This window comes from Eriocheir sinensis, unplaced genomic scaffold (genome assembly GCF_024679095.1).
Source record: "Eriocheir sinensis breed Jianghai 21 unplaced genomic scaffold, ASM2467909v1 Scaffold348, whole genome shotgun sequence".
Classification (NCBI taxonomy): domain Eukaryota; kingdom Metazoa; phylum Arthropoda; class Malacostraca; order Decapoda; family Varunidae; genus Eriocheir; species Eriocheir sinensis.
The window spans coordinates 241,319-252,500 of record NW_026111663.1 but is presented as its reverse complement, the minus strand read 5'-3'; the positions used below and the strand labels follow the sequence as shown (position 1 = coordinate 252,500).

Sequence of the window (11,182 nt, the reverse complement as noted above, 5' to 3'; positions counted from 1 at the left end):
GGACATTTCACCAACAGAAAGAATGGTTAACCTCTCTGTTTCATCATTGAGCATTCCTTTGGCATGCAACATATCGAAGCTTTGCATTAACATACCTGGAGGGGTTTTAATTTTTTTTACCCAACGGCTAAGGCAAGAGAGGGATGGTAGGGGATGTTTCAAAACATTTGTCACAAATTTATAAGATGTGGAAGATATTGATTTAAGCGCAAGTGCCTTTGCGACATTTGTTTGATCCCAGGAACTTTTTGATTTATGATTGTGCAACCTATTTAACTGTGCCTCTGAAAAAATGTCTAGGCTTGATATATAAAGATTTTGTTTTTCAGTTACTGATTTTGCTTTTCGAATTTGCTTTTGTAGACGCTTCAATGTTCTTTTACTCCTATTGTATTTTTTCCTCCAATTGTCTCCAGACCTGAAAGAAAACGTAAACTACCGATACACATTGTTTTGGTATTATCAAGTATTCTGTAAACGTGAGACTCTGATTTAAATATTCATAATCATGTGCTGTTCAGGATAGATATATATTGTCATATTTGATTACACAATACAAATATTTTCTCGAAAAACTAAACTTATGATTCATGAAGGTTGGTGGTCAGCAGTTTAGCTGTGCAGCTAGGCCCTGCATCAGTGTCTGGGTGGTCCCTGGGGATGTGAGGGATGCTGCTCGGCCCTGCATCAGTGTCCCTAGGGATGTGAGGGATGCAGCTCGGCCCTGCATCAGTGTCCCTAGGGATGTGAGGGATGCAGCTCGGCCCTGCATCAGTGTCCCTGGGGATGTGAGGGATGCAGCTCGGCCCTGCATCAGTGTCCCTGGGGATGTGAGGGATCCAGCTCGGCCCTGCATCAGTGTCCCTGGGGATGTGAGGGATGCAGCTCGGCCCTGCATCAGTGTCTGGGTGGTCCCTGGGGATGTGAGGGATGCAGCTCGGCCCTGCATCAGTGTCCCTGGGGATGTGGGGGATGCAGCTCGGCCCTGCATCAGTGTCCCTGGGGATGTGAGGGATCCAGCTCGGCCCTGCATCAGTGTCCCTGGGGATGTGAGGGATGCAGCTCGGCCCTGCATCAGTGTCCCTGGGGATGTGAGGGATGCAGCTCGGCCCTGCATCAGTGTCCCTGGGGATGTGAGGGATCCAGCTCGGCCCTGCATCAGTGTCCCTGGGGATGTGGGGGATGCAGCTCGGCCCTGCATCAGTGTCCCTGGGATGGGGATGCAGCTCGGCCCTGCATCAGTGTCCCTGGGGATGTGAGGGATGCAGCTCGGCCCTGCATCAGTGTCCCTGGGGATGTGAGGGATGCAGCTCGGCCCTGCATCAGTGTCCCTGGGGATGTGAGGGATGCAGCTCGGCCCTGCATCAGTGTCCCTGGGATGTGATGTGGGATGCAGCTGCCTGCCCTGCATCAGTGTCCCTGGGGATGTGAGGGATCCAGCTCGGCCCTGCATCAGTGTCCGGGTGGTCCCTGGGGATGTGAGGGATGCAGCTCGGCCCTGCATCAGTGTCCGGGTGGTCCCTGGGGATGTGAGGGATGCAGCTCGGCCCTGCATCAGTGTCCGGGTGGTCCCTGGGGATGTGAGGGATGCAGCTCGGCCCTGCATCTGTGTCTGGGTGGTCCCTGGGGATGTGAGGGATGCAGCTCGGCCCTGCATCTGTGTCCGAGTGGTCCCTGGGGATGTGAGGGATGCAGCTCGGCCCTGCATCAGTGTCCGGGTGGTCCCTGGGGATGTGAGGGATGCAGCTCGGCCCTGCATCTGTGTCCGGGTGGTCCCTGGGGATGTGAGGGATGCAGCTCGGCCCTGCATCAGTGTCTGGGTGGTCCCTGGGGATGTGAGGGATGCAGCTCGGCCCTGCATCAGTGTTCCTGGGGATGTGAGGGATGCAGCTCGGCCCTGCATCAGTGTCCCTGGGGATGTGAGGGATGCAGCTCGGCCCTGCATCAGTGTCCCTGGGGATGTGAGGGATGCAGCTCGGCCCTGCATCAGTGTCCGGGTGGTCCCGTGTTGGGCCAAATGGAACACCAGTGTGGTTTTCATTGGCCAAAGTAGCTCTTCTTTTGGCCCTTTCCTGTATTGGTGCCATTTTCCTAAAATAAAATAAAGATTTAATGTTTCTTGGTTATTTCGTGGTCATTTTTCTTATATAAAAAAAGTTATGCTGTCAAAAATACGTATATTGATCGTTTCCCTTCCCTTCAACGTCTAGTACTTAATTTGGGTCTAATGTCTTGTTCAGTAACGTGCGTACGGAGATACTTTACCTCATAATTGGTCCACCACTTCCTTAATTTTTTAGGGTACGTTAGAATATTGGGCTCCTCACATATAATAACTTTTCTTACCATATACGAGTACACTATACTGTACTGACTGGACCCTTCAGAATAAATGAATCATTGCACATGAATAGGTTGTTTTACTTTAATTACCATCTTTGGAGCACATGGATTTAACTTAAGAAATATTTCTAGTCAAAAAAATGAAAAAAAAAAAATCATGATTTTTTTTTTTTTTTTATAAAAATATCGATGATTGAATCACTTCAAAAAATAAATTTGATTTAATCATTGCCAACCCTGCTCATTCGTGAAAGTAATTTGTTATATTCACGCAAATCAAGAAAAACTTAATTTTTAATCCTAAAAATTAGTCTCAGTAGTTTTGAATCAATTTTTTGTCATTTGAATTTGTTTTTTGTTTTCTGTCCAAAAATGGTGAAAATGGTAAAAATTTGCTATGTTGGTGCAAAAAAAAAATCATTCTAAAAGCCACAAAAGCAAAGTTTGACAGGAAGAATGGACATTTTCTATTGTTTTGCAATGAAAAGAGTTGGAAAATAACACTTACTTGTCAAAGAGAAAAATCGTGTTACATAGTGTTATCTCTATTTACAAGCCGCTCTCCCGCCGGTCGGTTAGGCCGGCCCTAGACGTAACTGTTTATCTGAACGATATAACTGATCAGATAAAAATCGTTGCAAGCCATCTGACGTCGCTGCCCCTACACCATTCCGATATATCGTTACAATTTTCATCGCTTCCACACCACAGTTTCCGTAATGTCATCCGAGGAGGAGGAATCTCTGGCTCTAGCAGGTTTAGCTGTGGCATTATGTGTAAAAAGGGCAAAAAGTGCATCTGGATCTAAGCGAGGTCGCAAGTGGAGTAGAGAATGGCTACTGAAAAGAAAAACTTATACTCATACAAACTTGTTGGTGGAGTTGAGAGCGGTGCCTAAGGACTGGAAAAATTATTTAAGGATGAACGAGGAAACGTACTTGAACCTTTTATCATTAGTAACACCTTTCATAGAGAAAGAAGACACAGTCATGAGATGTGCAATAACGCCTCATGAAAGACTGACAGCTACCTTAAGATTTCTAGCCACAGGACGCTCCTATGAAGACCTGAAGTTTTCAACCTTGATATCAGCTCAAGCTCTCCGGGTTATTATTCCTGAAACATGCCGAGCGATTTATAAGGTTCTACAAAACCAGTATTTGAAGGTAAGTATTTAATAAGTATGAGAAATATGTTGGTACATAACACAATCACAACAATGGTAACAAAAAATAGAACGTAACCAGTATTTTTCTATCCTTTATGTACGTGTACGGTATTTTTGTACCAGAAATACATAATACAATTATCCAAAACAAATATCAAACAGAATACTTGTATGCCAGTTTCCAATAATTATGTATCACTAATATAATAACTAAGGGATTTCGTTCAATACACTAATTGCCTGAGCTAAAGGGTCCATTGTCGAAGAAAGTGAGGGCAAGTGAAGGCTTGTGTGAGGCATGGTGTGAGGTACTGTTCTGGGTGTGGCAGAGGGTTGCGGAAATACGTTGTGCTGAATTGGAAATTGAGTGTTTGTTACTGGTACAGGCAAAAGTTTATGATGATGGGTAAGATTTCCCATTTCTGCTTCGAACAGAGCATCATTTATGATTTTTTCAGCCATTATCCTCTGTAAATTGTCCAATCCACGTAACTTGTGTGCAACATTCTTCCCAAATACGTCATGCTTATCTTCTATTTTTTGCTCCCTTGGTTTTTTAAAGTGTTCATTGATAGTCATCAGCACCTCATCACTCATGGCCGTTCTACATTTCTTTGGGGTAGGTCTGGACGGTGCCACATTAGTTGTTGTACTATTTGTTGGTAAAGGAGTTGACGACCGGCTGACATGTAATGGGTAGCTGATGTCAAGCATAGAATTTCCTTCAGTAGCAACTTCTAGTTCATTTACATCAGATGAGGGGCTGGACACAGGCACAGGCTCAACATCATGGCATGAATTCTGAAAGAAGAAATAACCTTTCATTAATTATAAGGAAAATGAAACCAATCATTTTGACGCATTCCAGTGCATTAATCTCATTTTAGTCTTCTCCATTTCAGTTCCCTCAAACGGAAGAAGAATGGAAAAGTGTCGCAGGACAATTTGAGCAAGATTGGCAGTTTCCACACTGTCTGGGGGCGTTGGACGGCAAGCACGTGGATATTATTCCTCCAGCTGACAGTGGTTCCCTGTTTTATAATTATAAAGGACGCCATAGTCTAGTCCTAATGGCAATCGCTAATGCGAAATGCGAATTCATCATGTGTGATTTTGGCTCAAATGGCAGGAATTCGGATGGCGGAGTGATACAGAATACTCTGTTTTACAGAAAATTAACTAATAAATCTCTGAATATACCAGCTGAAGGACAATTAGATAAATCACATAGAGTTTTACCATATGTCTTTGTTTGCGATGATGCTTTTGCACTTCGGCCTGATATGATGAAACCTTATAGAATGGGAGACTTGACTGGACATAACGAAAGAAAGATATTTAACTATCGTCTCTCACGAGCACGTCGGGTGATAGAAAGTGCTTTCGGAATTATGGCCTCAAGATTTAGAATATTTCATACACGAATAAATTTGAGTTTAGACAACATTGATGCCGTAGTTATGGCTTGTTGTGTGTTGCACAATTATCTACTGAAATCTTCGCTCAGCTATGCCTCTGCGGATTGCTTTGATGTAGAAAATATAAACTGCGGTACCACTGTGCAAGGTTTAAGAGCTGAAGAATCAAATATGATGAATATCGCCCGAAGAAACCAAGGAAACCCGATGGAAGCCGCTAAAATTATCAGAGAAAATTTCGCAGATTATTTCATCAGTGAAGGTAAACTGCCATGGCAAGACAACTTTATTGAGTGAAGAGAAATTAAGGTTGTAGCTACATCTTCGTGCTCAAGTATGTGTGTGACAATGCTACATAAAAGAACCTCTTAGGTAACTGAAATTGCTTTCTGGGTGTTATGTATGTAATATATGATCCAGTGTTTCATGTGCCAACGGGCCGGATAGTAGAGCATAAATGATATTTTTTATTTGTTTTGCTGTTAAATGATAGGTTAAATAAAATTTTAGAGTGAAAAATATACATAATTATCTACTTGTGTGACATACGAGACGGAAACATAACAAATTTACTGGGTAACTCAAATAATTCATACCATATTACATATCTCAATAACGTCGTTATTATATATAGGCAACTTTAACTCACTTTGTCTCATTAAATGCACAAGATGGCTCAGAATATTGTGTTGAACACATTTACTTCAAATGTTAATACCATTTATTCTATGGGCGTGTCGCACTTCATTAAAAAAGAATACATGTATAACTCACCTCACTTTCATTTTCCTCAATATTAGTAAGACCTTCTCGTGGTGTTTCTTGATCGTGTAGAAAGGCAAGATTTTCAAAATACCACAGTTTTGGAACATAAACATCATATGCTCCTGCTCCAGATTTCTTGGAAGCCTGCACTTTCTTCAACTCTTTTCTATATGTGGTGCGTAAGTTATTGATTTTTTTGACAACCATATCACGGTCAGCATCAGGTGTTGTTTCTCTTAACTTTTCAATTAATTTTCCATATGCTGCGTTTCTTTTGTCACGGTTATGATACTCTTTGCACTTAACTTTCCATAAACACTCTTCGGTTTGGTAAATGTCAATAAACTCCTCCAATGTTTTGCGATTCATAATGAAGTATTTCTGAAAAGCTGGAAAAGGCGTGCACACTTTATTTAAGTCACAAATAGACTGATAATCTGTACAGTTTTCCCCCTACACGTGAGATTTTCATCTGAAAGGAAAACAATCATTAGATCGTTCAGATAAAAAGTTTGAATGATTCAACTGTTCATGCCGCTCGATCAGTTCATCTGAAACGATCAAAATCTGCGCAAATTTCCCCCTACACGTCAGTTTTATCTTAACGATTTATCTGATCAGTTATATCGTTCAGATAAACAGTTACGTCTAGGGCCGGCCTTACTCCACTAATCTGATGCCTCACAATTCATTCACTCCTGCTCATAATACACTACAATCAAGTATAGGAAAACAAACGTGAACAATAATTTCGATGAGTTACCTATCGAATTAGTTTTTTTTTTTTTTTTTTTTTTTTACGCCATTTGCTCTTTTTGCAATAACTAAAATCTTTCTAATTTTTTCATATCGAGTAGCCTACTAATTCAGTGATAAAAATTAACTCGGCTATGTCATGCATAACAATAATAGTAATGATGACAATGATATTAATTATCATAATTCTAGCTATAATATAATACTAATAACGATGATGATAATAATAATAATAATAATAATAATAATAATAATAATAATAATAATAACTAATGATAGTAGGCTAATATTAGCAGTAATAGCAATGCAACCTTCAAAATATCACTTACCTTGTCGCTTTCTCTTTTAATATGATGATGATGTGAATGAGGCTACTTAAAGAAACCATCAACAGGTAATATTACAACATTACAACAGTTAAGATATATCCAAACATTTGACCTCATACATTTTCGTATGAAGTTCTGTACCCCGTCATGGTGTAATATTATCAATATTATCAATACTCACTATGTGTTCTTCATATGAAATGCAGTTCCTGGTGGTGTTATCCAGTCTTGGCAGGTTCAGCGTTGGGCAGGACTGTGATGTTATGGAGAGCTTTATCTTTTCATTTGTTGAGTTAAAATTAAAACACTGACCCCGTGCAATTTGCACGTGTCCCCGCTACTTAATCATTATACTTTTGTGGCCTTCCGCTTTATTAACTAATAGAAGAGAGATGAAGCGCTGTTTTCCAATACATTCCTTTCTTAAGCGGCGGTAGAAATTGGCCCTTACCTTATTTTACTTCCAATATCCATACTAAAGCCCTTAAACTTGGATGCTTCTTCTCTCACAAATTTTCTCTCAGCTTCCCTTTTTCTCTTTTATTGCTCATCCCAGCCTCTCCCTTAGTTGTACTAGTCATGGAAATCCCTTCCCATCCTCATACGGTTATACCTCAATAACTGAAGAATCACATGCATGCATGCATCAGCAGAGGGAGACCTATCTCTTCTTATTTACAAGCCGCAATGGGGGCGCTACTCTCTCTCTCTCTCTCTCTCTCTCTCTCACACACACACACAGCATCAGTGTTACATCTACTTCTCTGTATTTATTTAATACTTCCTTGCCTGTACGTAGTGTAAACAGGTACACTCACCCAACCCGCCAGCAACACCGGCCTCGCCTAAGACACATCTGTCCAGCACATCTGCCGACCTGAGACCTGACCTGGCCTCTGCGTCAATCACACGATGATGGTGTTGAAATGTGTAGTGTTTTACATCAGTCACTAAATAGCGACTTACTGATATTAGGAGACTTTTAATCTCCCCCATATTAATTGGACGTCATTCTTCGGTATAGAAGCTGAATTACAAGGAATGTTTGATTTGTTTGAGGATAATTACCTAAGTCAAATTTTTACTGAACCACCTCGACTAAATAACACTAGACTTTGTTATAGCAACTCAAGATAATCTAGTCAGTAATGTAAAGGTAGGAGAGCATCTTGGTTCTTGCGATCACAAACTAGTGCGCGGACATTAAAGTTCAAACAAAAATGACTGAAAACAAAATAATTGTGCCTAATTTCAAAACAGCAAATTTGGCAGAAATTCGACATAAATTGACAGAAATATAACTACCCGATGATTCCAACGTATAGGAGGGGTGGCTAAACTCTTAGGGGGGGTTGTAATTGGTCGACCTTAAAAAAAATGTTTTTTTTTCTGCTTATATTTTTCTATGATTTTTCCTCTTTATATATTTATACGTAACAAAAGATAAGGACAAATTTATAAGTTGGTGTATTTCATTATGCAATGACGCCATTTGGCAACATTTTGCGATGATTTTTTTTTCTACGTACTATATATATCATTATATATATATTTTATTTGTATGTCTCCCATGAAACTCTCACTTTCTTTCTCTCTCACTAGCGCTATTCAATATTTACTTGAATTTTCAGACATGGACATATGATATTCGATAATTTATCTATAAATACAAATATATATATATATATATATATATATATATATATATATATATATATATATATATATATATATATATATATATATATATGACTACATATCAGATGCCTTTTTTTTTAAAGAATGCCATTGATTTTTCTCAATGAAACACTGATTTTACAATGAAATATGCTGAAAAAAAAAACTACATGAAGAATCTCTTGTTGCAAAGACCCCAAGTGGTGAAGTTAAGTACTGACAAAGGATTATGTACAGTCGGCTATAGAGAGTAGTGACACTGTCCAGTAAGTTTCGTTCAGAAAGCGACATCTGGCAACCCCTCCACGCGACATGAAAATTATTACATCCTGTCGAAATCGTACTGTTGTGGTGATCGGTGGTCACAGGTGCACTCTTCATAATTTTAAGATAGATATTTATCAAAAGTGCCCGTCGCTAACGCTTAATAAATATTTTTTCTTTAGGCTCTGTCGCTACGTTTTGACACGGGCTTTTAGTTTCGTTCAAATTTAGTCAAGAGCAATTCTAAGTTGTTTATCAAACTATAATACATTTAAAAATATACTGCACTTATTATAAAAACAAAAAATCCCTGACGGCCGAGATCTTGTTTTTTATAAAAAAAATTTTATACGTAATAATAGGCTATAAACGTTCACATGATGGCGTCGTCGACCGCGGGCCTTGACGACTGGAGCAGCGGTATTCTATTAAAGCCCTTATGTCCGCAGGCACTGCAGTTGAGCTGTCACGTCAGTGGCTGTGGAAACGTATAATTTGTCCATCAGCGACAAGGGGTCAGCTAGTCAGCGACGTGCCGCGCTCAACACACACACACACACACACACACACACACACACACACGTATTTATACTTCGATATTACGTAATCTTCACGGATAAATGATTTTAGATTTTTGATGATCTGAATTGTCTTTGAGGCTTTATAGTGACGGGAATTAAGGCTGCGAGTTAAACAGACCCTCAAGCCTGTTTGCTGTTTGATGGTAAGGAGCATTAGTCACTGCCTGCCTCTGTGAAGGACAGCACTGCACGCGGTATTTTCAAAGTTTAATAAGAAAAAGCGTTTCAGACTGTTCGTGATGTTTTACCTCGTCATCGTCATCATCATGTAGAAGGCATTCATTATCGCATTTCTAAATTGAAGTCATGTAATCTGGTATATTTCTAACCACATTATATTATAACATAATATAATATTATACAATATTATAATTTCACGGTCACACACACACGGTACAAACTGAAACGCGTTACTAACATCACCAGTGAATGCGTCACCGTGGTATAGTTGCCAGATACCGCTACCAGGCTAAACATTCTGAAAACCGTGACACTATTCTCTATCGTCGACTGTACACAACCAGTGATAATGAGTAAGGGAAACTTTTTCTACGTATTCACCACATCATTTAGTAGGTAACCTGTAAAAGTCTACTTGCAATACGTAAACTACACCGAAAAAACAACTTTCATTGCTTGATTTCTCGAAATGTTAGTTTTTCTCTTTTTCTCCTCCTATACACTTCTCATTACGCTATTTTTTTTATATTGCAGCTTTATGAAGCTATCCTACTCTAGTACGTTTTGTTTGAAGTTCATTTTGAATTTTGTATATATTTTTATGCTTATTTTTTTATACTTTTTCATCGATCGATAAAAAAAAATGTTTACAATTTTATACATACATAACAGGGTAGCCTTTATTCTCCTATCCTTCCTGATTAAAATACTTTTTGAATGAAATAAATTAATCAAAAAATAAGGAAGGAGAAGAAATTAGAGCATACACATTTTAACATTGGATTGGCCTAATTTACAATCCCCCCTTATTAAATAAAAATCAATTACTCACTCACCAGAATACATGTATTCCATATTACGAGAAGCGACTTATCATAATGTAAATCAATCGTGGTTTAACAAAGAACTCAATAATTCAATGAACGAGAAAAAAATGCTCTACAAGCTAAACGAAAGTGCAAAACATGCCTGAAAATATTAGACTTTATCGTAAAGCCAGGAAAAGAGTGAAAAGACTAGTAAGTCGGGCAAAACGTAGGCACGAATAAAACATTGCAGCCAACTGTAAAACTAATCCGAGGTCATTCTTCAAATATATAAATAACAAAAAGGCGATCAGAAATGGAATTGGACCCTTAACTGACAGCGATGGCAAATTAGTAACTGAAAGACAGCGCGTTGCGAACTTATTGAACAATTATTTATCTTCCGTATTGAATACTGCCACCATTACCACCAACATCAGCGATTACAAGAGAATTAACGATAATTCCACGCAGGCCTTTCCCGACTCTGTATTAATTTCCGATGAAATCCTAAATGCTCTCCAATCGCATAAGACATTTAAAACAGACAGGAACAGACACCATATATCCCATTCTACTCAAAGAAGCAAAAATCGAAATACTCTCTTCTCTCACAACCGTATTCAAAATGTACTTGTGTCAAGGTATCGTCCCTTCGGACTGGAAAATGTCTAACGTAACACGGATTTCTAAGAAAGGAGACAAAAAAGTACCAGGAAATTACTGGTCTACTAGTCTAATTTCAGTAGTAGATAAGCTATTCGAGAGCATGATTAGAGACAAAATTGCAATTCACCTTGAGAGTCACTCATTATGTCTAAGGGGGGCATTTCCCATAGTTTTCATCAAATTAAGTCATTTTCTGTTTTATGGTTTGTTGAGTACCTTAGGACTT

General features: G+C 39.3%; 3 protein-coding genes across 3 annotated transcripts; 1 reads left to right on the top strand and 2 right to left on the bottom strand.

The window, feature by feature from the left end:
• Positions 1 to 581: 581 nt before the first annotated feature.
• Positions 582 to 2,087, bottom strand: LOC126991819 (fibrous sheath CABYR-binding protein-like). Its single transcript, XM_050850488.1, has 2 exons — positions 1,405 to 2,087; positions 582 to 1,167 (listed from the first exon to the last, which is right to left on the bottom strand). Exons 1-2 carry the CDS (start codon positions 2,085 to 2,087, stop codon positions 582 to 584), a joined length of 1,269 nt encoding a protein of 422 aa, XP_050706445.1.
• Positions 2,088 to 2,918: 831 nt separating this feature from the next.
• Positions 2,919 to 5,442, top strand: LOC126991817 (putative nuclease HARBI1). The gene is made up of 2 exons (XM_050850486.1): positions 2,919 to 3,509; positions 4,414 to 5,442. The coding sequence occupies exons 1-2, from the start codon at positions 3,063 to 3,065 to the stop codon at positions 5,224 to 5,226; spliced, it is 1,260 nt and encodes a 419-aa protein (XP_050706443.1). The 5' UTR covers positions 2,919 to 3,062; the 3' UTR covers positions 5,227 to 5,442.
• On the bottom strand, positions 3,591 to 6,354 carry LOC126991818 (uncharacterized). Its single transcript, XM_050850487.1, has 2 exons — positions 5,704 to 6,354; positions 3,591 to 4,312 (listed from the first exon to the last, which is right to left on the bottom strand). The coding sequence occupies exons 1-2, from the start codon at positions 6,061 to 6,063 to the stop codon at positions 3,722 to 3,724; spliced, it is 951 nt and encodes a 316-aa protein (XP_050706444.1). The 5' UTR covers positions 6,064 to 6,354; the 3' UTR covers positions 3,591 to 3,721.
• Between the last annotated feature and the right edge of the window lie 4,828 nt (positions 6,355 to 11,182).

Coding starts and splice junctions, on each gene's coding strand:
- LOC126991817 (XM_050850486.1), top strand. CDS start 3,063: ATGTCATCCGAGGAGGAGGAATCTCTGGCTCTAGCAGGTTTAGCTGTG. Junction 3,510..4,413: donor TACAAAACCAGTATTTGAAG/GTAAGTATTTAA, acceptor TCTCCATTTCAG/TTCCCTCAAACGGAAGAAGA.
- LOC126991819 (XM_050850488.1), bottom strand. CDS start 2,087: ATGGCACCAATACAGGAAAGGGCCAAAAGAAGAGCTACTTTGGCCAAT. Junction 1,168..1,404: donor CCCAGGGACACTGATGCAGG/GCAGGCAGCTGC, acceptor CCACATCCCCAG/GGACACTGATGCAGGGCCGA.
- LOC126991818 (XM_050850487.1), bottom strand. CDS start 6,063: ATGAATCGCAAAACATTGGAGGAGTTTATTGACATTTACCAAACCGAA. Junction 4,313..5,703: donor TTGAGGAAAATGAAAGTGAG/GTGAGTTATACA, acceptor TTCTTCTTTCAG/AATTCATGCCATGATGTTGA.